The sequence below is a fragment of the Microcebus murinus genome, chromosome 8 (genome assembly GCF_040939455.1).
Source record: "Microcebus murinus isolate Inina chromosome 8, M.murinus_Inina_mat1.0, whole genome shotgun sequence".
Classification (NCBI taxonomy): Eukaryota; Metazoa; Chordata; class Mammalia; order Primates; family Cheirogaleidae; genus Microcebus; species Microcebus murinus.
Genome location: NC_134111.1, coordinates 75,185,939 through 75,199,037, shown reverse-complemented (window position 1 = coordinate 75,199,037; position 13,099 = coordinate 75,185,939). Strand labels below are relative to the sequence as shown.

Sequence of the window (13,099 nt, the reverse complement as noted above, 5' to 3'; positions counted from 1 at the left end):
TAAATCAATTATATTTCAGTACCTGAAATATGAGACAAAATAAGTCTGCATATTTTAAGTTTGAAAGATAAAAGATGTTTTCTAGGTATAAGCATTGTTCTTTAAAAATGATACAATTTATCATCCTTTTTAAAATTTGTCTTTTAGAACTGTTTTACTCTTTAATTTGCTTCTTAAGAATAGGAGTTGTGTGGCTATCATCTATTTTGCCCATCTCAGACTAGCCTTAAGCAAACATTTTAAATATTCTCAGCATTCAGGTCCAGATAGGGAACCAGCTCCTATTTCCTTTTATTCTCCTGTTTTGTTCTTAAATCTTCATTCCTGTGGCTCCTCTTACCCTACATATCTTTAGGCTTCTCAGAGGATTTCTGCTCTGTGGAGAAACCCTTGGGGCAGCCCATGTAGATGAAGGGGAGCTTCACATGCAGGAGAACAAAAAGACCGGGTGGCATCAAACAGTGAATCCTTCCAGAAAGGAGGGACGCACTGGGTCGTTTTATTACACCAACTGTGGTTCTTCGGTCAAGTTAGAGGAGGCAGCTTACATGTTTTTTGCTTTTTCTGGCTCTCTTTCTAACTTTTCCTCTATTCTGAGCATGAACAAATTCTTACATAAAAGAGAAAAAGATTCCTCAAATTCCTTAGGCAATCCCTGGAGGCAAAAAAAAAAACATCTCAGGAGTTTTAGGCTTTTCAAAGGTGCAAGGAGCACATAAAAAAATGTTGTTGGGAGGAATGAATCAGTATTTCATTTTTTATTGGTGAAATGAATTCAGAACAACATGATATATGGCAGTGACATGACATTTCCATTTGCTTTTCTCTGGATCACTCTTTATATTTGGAAGTTTGCAGTGAGGAATCTGTCAGTAAAGAATCTCTCAGGCAGAAACAACTTTCCACAGTCCTAAAACCAGTAGCTGCCTAAAGTCAGTACAGAATAGAGGACCTTGTGTGCCAAAACAAATCCTTCTTGAAAACCCAGTGTACTACTTACAACATGGATGAAACTTGAAAACACTACAAACAAAATAAGCCAGACACAAAAGGACAAATACCGTATGATTCCACTGCTTATATGTGGTACCAGGAAGAGTCAAATTCACAGAGATAAAAAGGAAAATAGTAGTTACTAGGGGCTGAGGAGAGGGGGTAATAGGTAATTATTGTTTAATGGGTACCATTTCAGATCATGAAAAACTCTGGAGATGAATAGTGGTGATGGTTACACAACAATGTGAATGTACTAAATATCACTGAATTGTACACTTGAAAATGGCTAGAAATGGTAAATGTTATGTATATTTTAACATAATACAAAAAAAGGAAAAAAATAAAAAACAATAGTGTAATCACCCTAAAACATTGAGTTTTTCTCACTAAAGTCCCTAATGGAATCTTTTAAAGTCTGAAGAAAAGACATTGGGAGACTAGAGAACGTTGGTTGTAAGCATTGGGAACTAATACTGTCCTACTAGCACGTTTTCCATAATTAACCAGAGCCCCTGTTCATTTGCTCTGGGCCCCCCACGGACACTGCTGCCACCAGGCTTCTTGTGAAGGAAAGGCTCTTGCATTGCATGTTATAATTGGTTTCTCTAAGACAAAGGGGCTAATGCTCACCCACTGTCCTCTGCCTCCTACAAAGGCATTCAGTTTGGACCCTATGGGGTTGCATGGCCTAGCAGAATAGGATTTTCCCCCCTTTTCATCCTTTGTTAATTGGAAATCTTCTCCCTACTCAGTCCCCTCTTATCACTCTGAAAAGAAAGAGAAAAAAATAGGGGGAGGAGAATCTCAATGTAAACACTCAATATCTAGCAATTACTTGAGAGTGAACAAATACAGCAAACTCAATGGAAGATGCCTATTGTTCTATTTCTAGATTACATTTTCAGGTTTACCAGGCAAACAACAATAATAATGAAATGAATAAGAGTAATGACAATAATTTTAACTTATAACTGAATTTTTATACATTGTAAGTATAATCATTATTCATGGTTAAACTCATGGAACACTTAACAATTTTTTGTATAAGCTCTAAAAAGTTCTTTAAGGGAGACTTAAAGAACTGGTAGATGAGCTGAAAAAATTATCCTGAATGTAGCAGAGAGAGTTAAGGAGATTAAAAATATGAAGGAGAGAATAAGAGAGATGGATGATAGAAGAATACAGTATAATAATATTTCTCTGGAGTTCGAGAAAGAGACAAAACAGAGGCAATATTCAAAAGGGAAATGGCTCACGAAAGACATGAATTCATAAATGGATGAAGTACCATATACACCAAGCAGGGTAAGTAAAAAGAAATCTACACTAGACACCTCATAATGAAAGCTGCATAATAAGAAAGGCAAAAAAAAAAATTCTGAAAAACATCCAGAGAAAATAAGAGATCACCTGCAAAAGAAAGACAGTAAGGCTAAAAGCAAACTCTGCAATAGCAATAATGGAAGGCAAAGCAGGAAAATTACATTTTTAAAATTCTGAGAGAAAATAACAACCTAGAATTGCATCCCCAGCAAAACTACCTTTCCCCAATGAGGGTAACATTGGGGAACAAGAGGGTAACTCTTCGGAAAACAGAGTTTGCCATATACAGACCTACACTGAACAAAATTCGAGAAGATTTATTTCAGGAGAAAGGAAAATTATTCAAAAAAATGAGATTTAAAGTGCATGAAGGAATAATGAACAGTTTTGAATTTATTTGCACATAATGAAAATAGCTTCAGGGCTGGGCTTGGTGGCTCATGCCTGCCTGTAATCCTAGCACTCTGGGAGGCCGAGGTGTATTGCTTGAGGTCAGGAGTTCCAAACCAGCCTGAGCAAGAGCGAGACCCCGTCTCTACCATAAATACAAAGAAATTAATTGGCCAACTGATATATATAGAAAAAATTAGCCGAGCATGGTGGCACATGCCTGTAATCCCAGCTACTCAGGAGACTGAGGCAGTAGGATTGCTTGAGCCCAGGAGTTTGAGGTTGCTGTGAGCTAGGCTGACACCATGGCACTCACTCTAGCCTGGACAACAAAGTGAGACTCTGTCTCAAAAAAAAAAGAAAAAAGGCCGGGCACTGTGGCTCACGCCTGTAATCCTAGCTCTTGGGAGGCCGAGGCGGGCGGATTGCTCAAGGTCAGGAGTTCAAAACCAGCCTGAGCAAGAGCGAGACCCTGTCTCTACTATAAACAGAAAGAAATTAATTGGCCAACTGATATATATATATAAAAAATTAGCCGGGCATAGTGGCACATGCCTGTAGTCCCAGCTACTCGGGAGGCTGAGGCAGAAGGATCACTTGAGCCCAGGAGTTTGAGGTTGCTGTGAGCTAGGCTGACGCCACGGCACTCACTCTAGCCTGGACAACAAAGTGAGACTCTGTCTCAAAAAAAAAAAAAAAAAAAAAAAAGAAAATAGCTTCAGGCCAGGAGGGGTGGCTCACACCTGTAATCCCAGTACTTTGGGAAGCCAAGGCAAGAGGATCACTTGAGACCAGGAGTTTGAGACCAGCCTGGGCAATACAGCTAGACCTCTTGTCTACAAAAAATTTAAAACCTAGCTGGGCATGGTGGCCTGCACCTGTAATCCCAGCTACTCAAGGAGGCTGAGGCAGGAGGATGGCTTGAGCCCAGGAGTTTGAGGTTGCAGTGAGCTATGATGACACCACTGCACTTCAGCCCAGGCAACAGAGTGAGACCCTGTCTCAGGGGAAAAAAAAAAAAATCCAAGGAAAATTAGTTATTATATCACTGCCAAAAACAATTAAACGGATATGGGAAAAACATATCATATACAAAAACCAAAAGAAACAATAAACAATGAAGAAGACTTATAAGAACCTTTGCTTTAGATATGTAAGACCTTAGAGAGAAAATTATAAAACTCTATTAAAAGTCATTAAAGAAGAACTAAACAGATAGAGCAATATATCATGTTCAAAAATTGGAACACAATACTATATTATACAGATGCTAATTCTCCTCAAAGTGATCTAAAATTTCTATTCCAATGAAAATCCCACTAAGATTTTTCATGAAACTTGAAACACTGAATCTAAAATTTATATGAAAAATCAGAACAGAAAAATAGCCAAGACACTCGTGAAGAAGAAGATGAAGTGGGTGGGCAGCATTGTCCTATGATATATTCACTATTATCATAAGCTATAGCAATTAAGATAGCGTGGCACTGGTACAAGACAGACAAATTCACAGAATAGAGAGTCCAGAAACAGACCTGTGCATTTATGGAAACTTGCAATGTAAGAGATTTGGCACAACACATCACTGAAGAAATTGGGGTGAGACAGCTGTTTAGCACATACAAAAGTCAATTTCAATGTATTAAGGATTTTAAACAAAAGGAAAACCTTTACAACCAAAAGAACATATTGGACAATACCATTCTGACCTCAGAGAAAGAAGGAGTTTTTAAATAAGAAACAAAAAGGGCTAACCATTAAAAAAAAAGATTGATAAGGTCAACAATATTAAAATTAAGAGATTCGTTCATCTTGACAACATCAACATGTGAAAACTTAAGCTCTGAACTGGTAAAGGCTACTTGCAATACACATAACTGATAAACGATTAGTATCCAGAATATATGAAAAACTCCTATAAATCAATAAAGAAAGAAAGGGAGGGAAAGAGGGAGAGAGCCAGAGAGAGATAGAGAGACCAACAGAAAATGAACAAAAGACATGAACAAATATTTCACAAAAGAGAAAACACAAATGGCACATAATTCACAAAAAGATGTCCAATCTTATTAGTGGTTAGGGGAATGCAAATTTAGATCATGACATTATACCATTCCACCCACCTCATTAGCAAAAATAAAGAAATCTGATAGTACAAAGTCAGTGCAGGTGTGGATAAGGGACTAAGATACACTACTAGTGTACCAATTGTTACAGCCACTTTGGAAAACAATTAGGTGCTATTTTATGAAGTTGAACATTCACATACCGTACGACATAGCAAATCTATCCTTAGGGGAGTTCTCTAGAGAAGTCCTTAAATATAAATACCACATCTGTTCAAAATAGAAAACAAAAAACAACAACAACAACAAAAACAAATTAAATAATTGAAATGTTCACCAACAGAAGATAAAGTATAGCTATATAGATCAACATGGATGAATCTTAGAAACATAGTGAGCGAAAATAACTAAGTCACAGAAGACGAGAAGCAATATAATATTATTGTTATAAAAGCCCCAAAGCAGGTATGACATTTAAAATAATATTTTTTTAGAATACAGCTACTATTTTAAAAAGTGGTAGGTGAATGCTGACAAAAGACAAGTTCCAGCAAAAGCCCCTCTAGTGGAGGGGCAGGTTGATGGGAAAGGAACACACATCGATGGGACAGTATAGATTATGTTCTAGTCATTGCCCAGGCTAGGCAGTGGGTCCATGGAGTTTATTACACATCTTAATCTGCCTCAGCTTTCTCAATCATAACGTTACTGACATTTTGGGCTGGATAAATCTGTGCCGTAGGAGGCTGTCCTTTGTCGGGTGTTTCATAGCATCCCTGGTCTCTACCGACTAGATACCAGTGGCACCCCTGACCTCCACCCAGCTGTGACAATAAAAAATGTTCCCAGATATTCCCACATGTCCCCTGGGGAGCAAAATTGTCCCTGGTTGAGAATCACTGATCTACACATATGTTATATGTTTTTTGAATGTGTTAAATATTCCATAATAAAACAAAGTTTAAAATTGATGGGTAGAAGTTTCATTCTGTCTGTGAACACAACCAGGAAGCCATCATTAGGAGCTGAGTAAGCCAGAGCCTACAGCAGGCCTTTGAAGTGACAGTGCAGAGCAGTGTGAGCTGACAGTTTCAGGAGGGTTTTGACTAGCAGATGATATTTCCAGAAATGGTACCAGGTATCAGAAATCAATGACATGAGATACTGAAGGAAAATGTCTGAAACCTTTGTCAATTCTTTAGGAAGTATAAAAGCTTAGTTTAGCCTTTCAGGATACTATTTAATTTTGTTAAAAAAACTAATATTGATTTTTTAAATTAGGACTTTGTATTTTTATATAAACCATTTCTTCTAAGGCATTAAGAGAACTCCATATGTTTTATTACCTTTGAGGAGCTGGCTATGTCTCTAAAGTCCCCACATCTCTGAATGTAACCCCCAAATGACTGGGAGGTCTCCAGAAATAAGATCCAGATAATGTGACACTGGATAATGTGACACTGGATGGCGAGGGCCTGAGGTCCCACGCTCACGACTGCGCCCCATTAGCCTGAGAGCCTCCCCGACTGTGTGGCTCTACTTGACAGGACCTATCCGGTTCTTATGTTCACACCATATTTCCACTTAACACCAGAGAGGGAGAGTTTATTACCCTTATTTTAAAAAATGAAGAAACTAGACACAAAGAGGATACATGACTTTTTCAAGATAACAGAATCCAGAGTACTTAATTAGAAATAGAACTGGCATGACAATCAGGTCTCCCGAATCTTAGTCACGAAGACATTTTTCACCAGGCTCTGAACTGTTCGCATAGACATGTGTGCGTGCGTGCGTGTGTGTGTGTGTGTGTGTGTGTGTGTGTGTGTGTGTATGTCTTTCTGTCTGTGGTTTGGGGGTGTATGTGTGTTTCTCTGAGGACAGGGTGTCAAGAAGGAGAAAAGGCAAAGGATTGAAGAGAGGCGCCAGAGGAGGGGTGTGGTAGAAAGATAATCAGATTCAGAAGATGCCTTGTGCCAGATCTCTCTGGGTCTCAGTTTCTTTAACTGTAAAAACTCACAGAATGATTATAAAAATCAAATGAGATGTATATTTGAAAGCATAGTATGCTTCTGTATAAATATTAGTGATTGTCATTATTAGAATTTATTATGAAAAATATAATATAGATGATAAAGCCACCCTCACGGGCAGGATGACTCACATTTTCCTCATTTTCTTGGCACTCACTCTTACCATATGTCCAGCTCAGAGGAATATTCGGTGGCTCCCAGCAAAGCATCAGGAGGCCGGTACCAGAGGGTCACGACTTCTGAGGAGTATGTCTGGCTGGGAATGGACTTGGCTCGAGCAAGACCTGCCCAAAGAGGAAAAGCACAGAACCCATTGTCTTGGCCTTCCTGAGGAGGTACGGTGATGCACTCTACCAGAGAAGTGTGACTGGCAGAGTACACATCATTTAAAAAATAACACACAAACTTTGGGTGCTTTTATTACAACTACTCACTTTCTGGACCCTGTGTATTACTTCACCAAGTGAATTTCTCAAAGTTTGGCCTGCTTTGCAGCTAGATGTGGCCTTGTTGGCACCTAAGTATGGTCAGGTGACTAAGTTCTTGCCTCCATGATCTGAACAGAGAAGAAGTGTGAACTTCCACATTGTGCCTTAATGGAGGGGCCTAAGTGCTCTCTTCCCTGTTCTTCCTCTGGGCTGTGATGAGAAGGAGGTGGCAGCCATCTTGAAATATGCAGTTGGGGGAATATCTTAGAGAAGGTGGAGCCACATGACAGAAGCAGCCTGGGCCAAGACACATGGGGCCACCACACAAGCTCTGACTGCTCTAACATAACAGTCAGGACTGTTATGTTACACTCTGCAATTTTAGCTCTCTGTAGCAGCAACTGAACTCAGTTCACGAGTAATATTGCTGTCCCCCATTTCTGAAGTCCTGGAACCTCCAGTTTAGTATGCAGATGGTGGGGACTGCTAATCCAAATTAGTTAGTTTGGTAAGACCCTAGATGAGTTTCTCTCAAGTGCTCCTTTGCAAAATGAGAGTAGCTTTGTCAGTCAGCTGGTTATTTCACAGAACTGCATGATCTATTGCTGTGAAAAACTTTAAGAGATGAGTTCACTCTTGTGGAGACTTGATAAATGAATGTCTGTAAATGCTTACATGTCAGGATGCAAGCTACTATCTTAAAATAAAGTACTGCAGCTATAGTACCACTTTTTGACTTCTGCTAAACAGAGAAGAGTAGTTTCTCAGCTCATACAGAGACAGCTTTTCAACAAATATTTATTGGCTGGGCACGGTGGCTCACGCCTGTAATCCTAGTACTCTGGGAGGCCGAGGCAGGCAGATTGCTCAAGGTAAGGAGTTCGAAACCAGCCTGAGCAAGAGCGGGACCCCCATCTCTACTATAAATAGAAAGAAATAAACTGGCCAACTAATATATATAGAAAAAATTAGCTGGGCATGGTGGAGCATGCCTGTAGTTTCAGCTACTTGGGAGGCTGAGGCAGCAGGATTGCTTGAGCTCAGGAGTTTGAGGTTGCTGTGAGCTAGGCTGACACCACGGCACTCACTCTAGCCTGGGCAACAAAGCAAGACTCTATCTCAAAAAAAAAACAAACAAAAAACCCCCACAAATATTTATTGAGCACCTACTATGGTACCAGGCACTAGGGATACAATGATAATACTGCCCTCATAATGCTTACAGTCTAGTGGAGGAAACAAAATCATCTCATACACACACACACATATATATGTGCATTTGTGTATATGTGCATGTGTGTGTATGCATATGTGTGTGTTTGTGTGTGAACATAACTACAAACTGTGATAAGTGCTAAAATGGAAAGATACAGTGATACTTAGAAGAAATCGCTGTTACTTTGATGGGAATAAGAATTTCAGGTCCCCATACAGTCACACTTACATACTTAGGAAAGCAGGAGCAGGTGTCTGGAGCCTCCTTTCCAGCAGAAGTCTCTGCTACAATCCAGGGCTAACCTCTTTATCATCCTGGGGTAACCTTGAGCTATTCTGATAGAATTTGTATATCTACTCAGATTTAGGGAAATCTACTAAGTACAGTTCACTCTACATGTCTCTATATAAAAAATGGCAGTGGGGTAGTAGGGGTGCCCAACTTTTGGCATCTGTCTAGATTATCAGTTAATAGAATCCTAAAAATCTACCAATCTCTCTGTGTTTCTTGCCTCACACTTCCTAAATGGTAGTTTGATATTCTCATAAAGTATCATGCTCTTGGGCCTTCAGTTTTCAAAGGCCAGGCCTGGTCAATGCTTTAAGCAAGTGCACACAAAGGCATCATTGTTCACAGCCCAGAATGAGACCTGAGGGGCAACTTACCAAAATCAGCCAGTTTGAGCTCTCCCAGGTGACTGATGAGTAAGTTCTGAGGTTTCAGGTCCCTGTGAAGAACGTGTTGGTGGTGGATATATGCCAGGCCCCGCAAAAGTTGAAACATGAAAAGCTGGAAGAAATGAACACTATACCTAAGAGATTTGAGCCACTATGTGTTGATTTCTCCTCTAAATCAAAAACAGTCATCTGAAAGACTATAGTAAAAATATCTCTTGAGAGGCCAAAAATGAACATTTTATATTCAAAAGGGGGAGAAAAGGACAAGGAGAGTCAAGTAACTAGACTATATCCTAAACAAAGGGATTCTGGCTTTTCCTGACATCTCATTTCTTTGATACTGAAGGAATTACCCTTCCTTAAAAATATAAAGTAAAACTTTGAAGTTTCCTTTGGAATATTATTTATTGATTTAGATGTGAAAGATTTAATTTTTTCCCCCACCAATGAACTTGGTATATAAGATCAAAGCTGACCAGGAAATAGTATTCCGAAGTTTACAACTGCTTAAGTTTTCCAGCCTCTCTGATATGAAAACCTTTTAAAAACATAACACGAGGAGACCAGACTGAGAAATATATCTTTAGATGATATGTGGAAATAAAAGAATCATTATCTTTTTAAACCTATTTTTAAAGTCTTAAATTCAAAGTTGAAGGGAAATACACAGTACAGATTAAGGGGGAAGAGAGACCAAAAGAAATTAGATCCCCCCCACATACAAAAATAAATCAAGAGAGAATAAGGTATAAATAGTAGGGAGAAGAAAGGAGAAAGGGTAGTGATGGTGGTGGGTGGGGGAAACAACAGGAAAAATATATTCTGAAACCCAATTGTAAAATGTTTCATGTGGTTACGAGGCACAGAAACCAAAGACATTACTACATTCCCACCAATATAGAAGCCTAAGGGAAAACACGAATGCTTAGTATTCCAAGTGTTTCTTGCTATTTTCCAGTGCCACTGGCAATTGAGAATTCAAACTCAAACATTAGTGTTTGCAAAGACCTGAGAACATACTCCGGAAGTTGAGAAAGCAAAGGACTAGCCCCAGCATTTCTGGGGACACAGGCAAAATGGTAGACAAGGAGAAATGTGGAGAAATCCACTCTTTCAATGGCATCTTGGAAACTAGGAACTTTAGCAATGCTAGCTAGCACCAGTACTCAGCTAACAGTGACATGGAGGCACTGGAGTCAAGTTAACTGGCAGCATGGCCTGACTGAAGTAGAAGCCTGTGGAAATTATCTAGTAGAGCATACCTCTACTAGTAGCTCCCACTTCAGGTTCATAAGCCATTTAAAAATGCTAAAAATTTCTTATGACTCCTAGTTCAAATGCTCACTGGTTCTATGAGTCTTCCCAATGTTGTCTCTTCTTGGTGCTTCAAACACACATAAACACACACACACAATTCCCTTTACCATTCACAAGCCACTAAGCTACCAAAGCACAAAATTTCTATACTAACCATTTAATTGGTTACAAATATAAATGTTTGTGGAAAAGACAATATAAAGTACCAGCTTAAACTCCAGATAAAATATATCATAGGAATGTGTTTAAAAATATGTTTTTCGATATGAAGGGGCTAAGGAAAGAGTGTGATGAAAACAGGGAGGGCAGAGGACAGGGAGATATTGATCAGGGAGGGCTACAGCCTTTGGGAAGATATGCTTGTCCTCATTACAGACAAGAAAACCAGGACTTGATGTAACTTTAAAAACATGTCTAGAAAGAGTTAAGGCCAGGACTGAAATTCAGAACTGCCTAACTTCACTATACCATCCTGAGAAATTAGAGAAAATACAGAAAATGAAAACATGAGAGGGAAGGAGAGAGTCGGCTGGCTGAGTCAGAGCCAGAGCTTCTCAGTGAGTCAGCTTGAAACGCCTTTCATGTCCCAAGTGCAGACTGTTCTCACTAATTAGTCACACCCACCTCCCACCTTCTTGCTGTCCAGCCCCTTTCCTCTCTGCTTCCAGGTATGTCTACAAGCGTAAAGGGTAAAGCCCTGTGGTATTAAGGTATAGTATTTCACAGCTGCACTTCTCAAAACCGCAGTCTGTGCTGGCTAACCTCACCACCCACCCACTCCTTCATTCCTCCCAACTTGGATTCTTCCTTCGACACTGCAGAAGCTTCACCAATTACTGCATCATAACATAACCAAATCTGATGGTGTCATCTCAGTCAACAGCAAGCCAGACCACGGATGACTCTTTGCAAAATGACTTCCCAGACCCCAGGGGTTTGACCTGTTTCTAACACAATCAGGTTTGGAGGAACAAAATAATCCCACTGGGCTAGTGTCATCTAGGCTAGAAGTCCCTCAAAATCACAATGTGATCAGTCACCCAGCTCCTTACAGGGAAGCCTGAGTCCTTCCACCCACCAGCAATCCCTGGGACTCATTCTATTAGAAATCCAAAACAGGCTAACCTCACGAGGATTCCCGTCCTGTCTTCTTTGGTCACTACTCAAAAAATTAGCCTCTGACTATTCCTTTCCCCCACACCCCCAAAAGCTCATCTGCACACTGCTCTATGTTTCCTCTGTTTAGCCTAGTATCCAATGCTCCTCTCTCTCCTATACCTTTTCACTGTTCACTCTCCGCTCCCTAAAAGCTAATCTCTGATGAATTTCCTTCTGGCTCCTTGCCTTAAATGAGACCACTGCTTCCCTACAGTATTCTCAAGCAGATGTTCGTTTTTCTACAACTTCCTCATATCTTCGATCACTAAAAGGTGAAATAAGCTACCTCCCCTTTCCTCAATACCACTTCAAAACCAGTACTTCTCCACACTTAAGTAAAAACCCCTGTCCCTTGGATTCTCATGCTATCCAGCTACATCTGCCTCTACCCTTGTTTTCAGTGTCAGCCACTGAACTCCTGATCACTCTCCACCATTCACGGAAGACCTGGGCACCTGGATCACTGCTATTGCCCCTGTGACATCAGTGCACACGAGAACAAGTCTAGCCAACCTCCACAGCTCCACTGATCTGCTTCTCTAATCCACTTCAGCCACTAACTCCCACAGTCACAAGCTGGATCTTGCCGTCACATGGAACTGTTTGTCCTCTGAAATATGAAATTCATCCCCATATAAAAAGGCATCTGCATGATCATTTCATTCATTATGTTTTTATCATGATCACCAATGCCTTTTTCTCTGAAATCCAAGAACTATCTCTCATTTCTTATCTTTGCAGCATTAGGCATTGTTGACCATGCCTTCCTTCCTGAATCTCTTTCTCTTTTTGGTCCCACAATCTCCTAATTTTTCTACTACCTCTCTGGCTGTTCTTTTTATAGGTTCCACTTCCTCTACTGATGTCTAACATATTAATATTCTTAGGGCTCTATCCTTGACCTTCTTCGATTATTACTCTATATACGTTCCCTTAGCCATCTTACCCACTGACATTGTTTCAATGAACAGTGGCATTCTGATGATTTCAAAATCTTTATCTCCAACTCAGATCTCCTTTCTGACCTTTATACCCACACAGTCTGAAGGTCTGAAGTTCACCTGGACATTCCACAATCACCTCAAAGTAAGTACGTCCAAAACATAATTCTTTATATCCCTCCCAATCCATTTTTCTTCCAGGTTCTCTATCTCAGTGAGTGGCACCATTATCCATCTTAATACTCAAAGCCAGAAAAATTATTGCTGACTCTTTGTCAATTCTGGCTGAGTAACTGATTAAGTGTCTGTCCACTTTCCTCCACCATCATCCCACATCTGCACCACTGTTGTTCTGATTAGCTTCACTGTCAAGACTGGAACCCTAACAGACACCAGCATTTAGGAAATGAGTAGAGGAAGAGAAGTCTACTATGTGAGCAGGTGGAAGGAGGCAGGCAAAAACAACAACAAAAAAATGTGAGGTCAGGGGAATATAACATTTCCCCAAAAAAATATTGCCCTCCTTCCAGTCTATGCACTACACTGTAATCAGG

General features: G+C 40.0%; 1 protein-coding gene across 2 annotated transcripts in view; it reads right to left on the bottom strand.

Annotated features, from left to right (window-relative positions):
* CDK15 (cyclin dependent kinase 15) overlaps window positions 1-13,099 on the bottom strand; it is a 75,593-nt gene that overhangs the window by 41,736 nt on the left and 20,758 nt on the right. For both annotated transcript variants that reach the window (XM_012738969.2, XM_076005370.1), the window contains exons 7-8: window positions 9,118-9,241; window positions 6,972-7,092 (exon numbers count right to left, since the gene is read on the bottom strand). In XM_012738969.2, coding sequence (XP_012594423.1) covers window positions 6,972-7,092; window positions 9,118-9,241 — 245 coding nt within the window. The remainder of the gene's footprint in view (window positions 1-6,971; window positions 7,093-9,117; window positions 9,242-13,099) is intronic.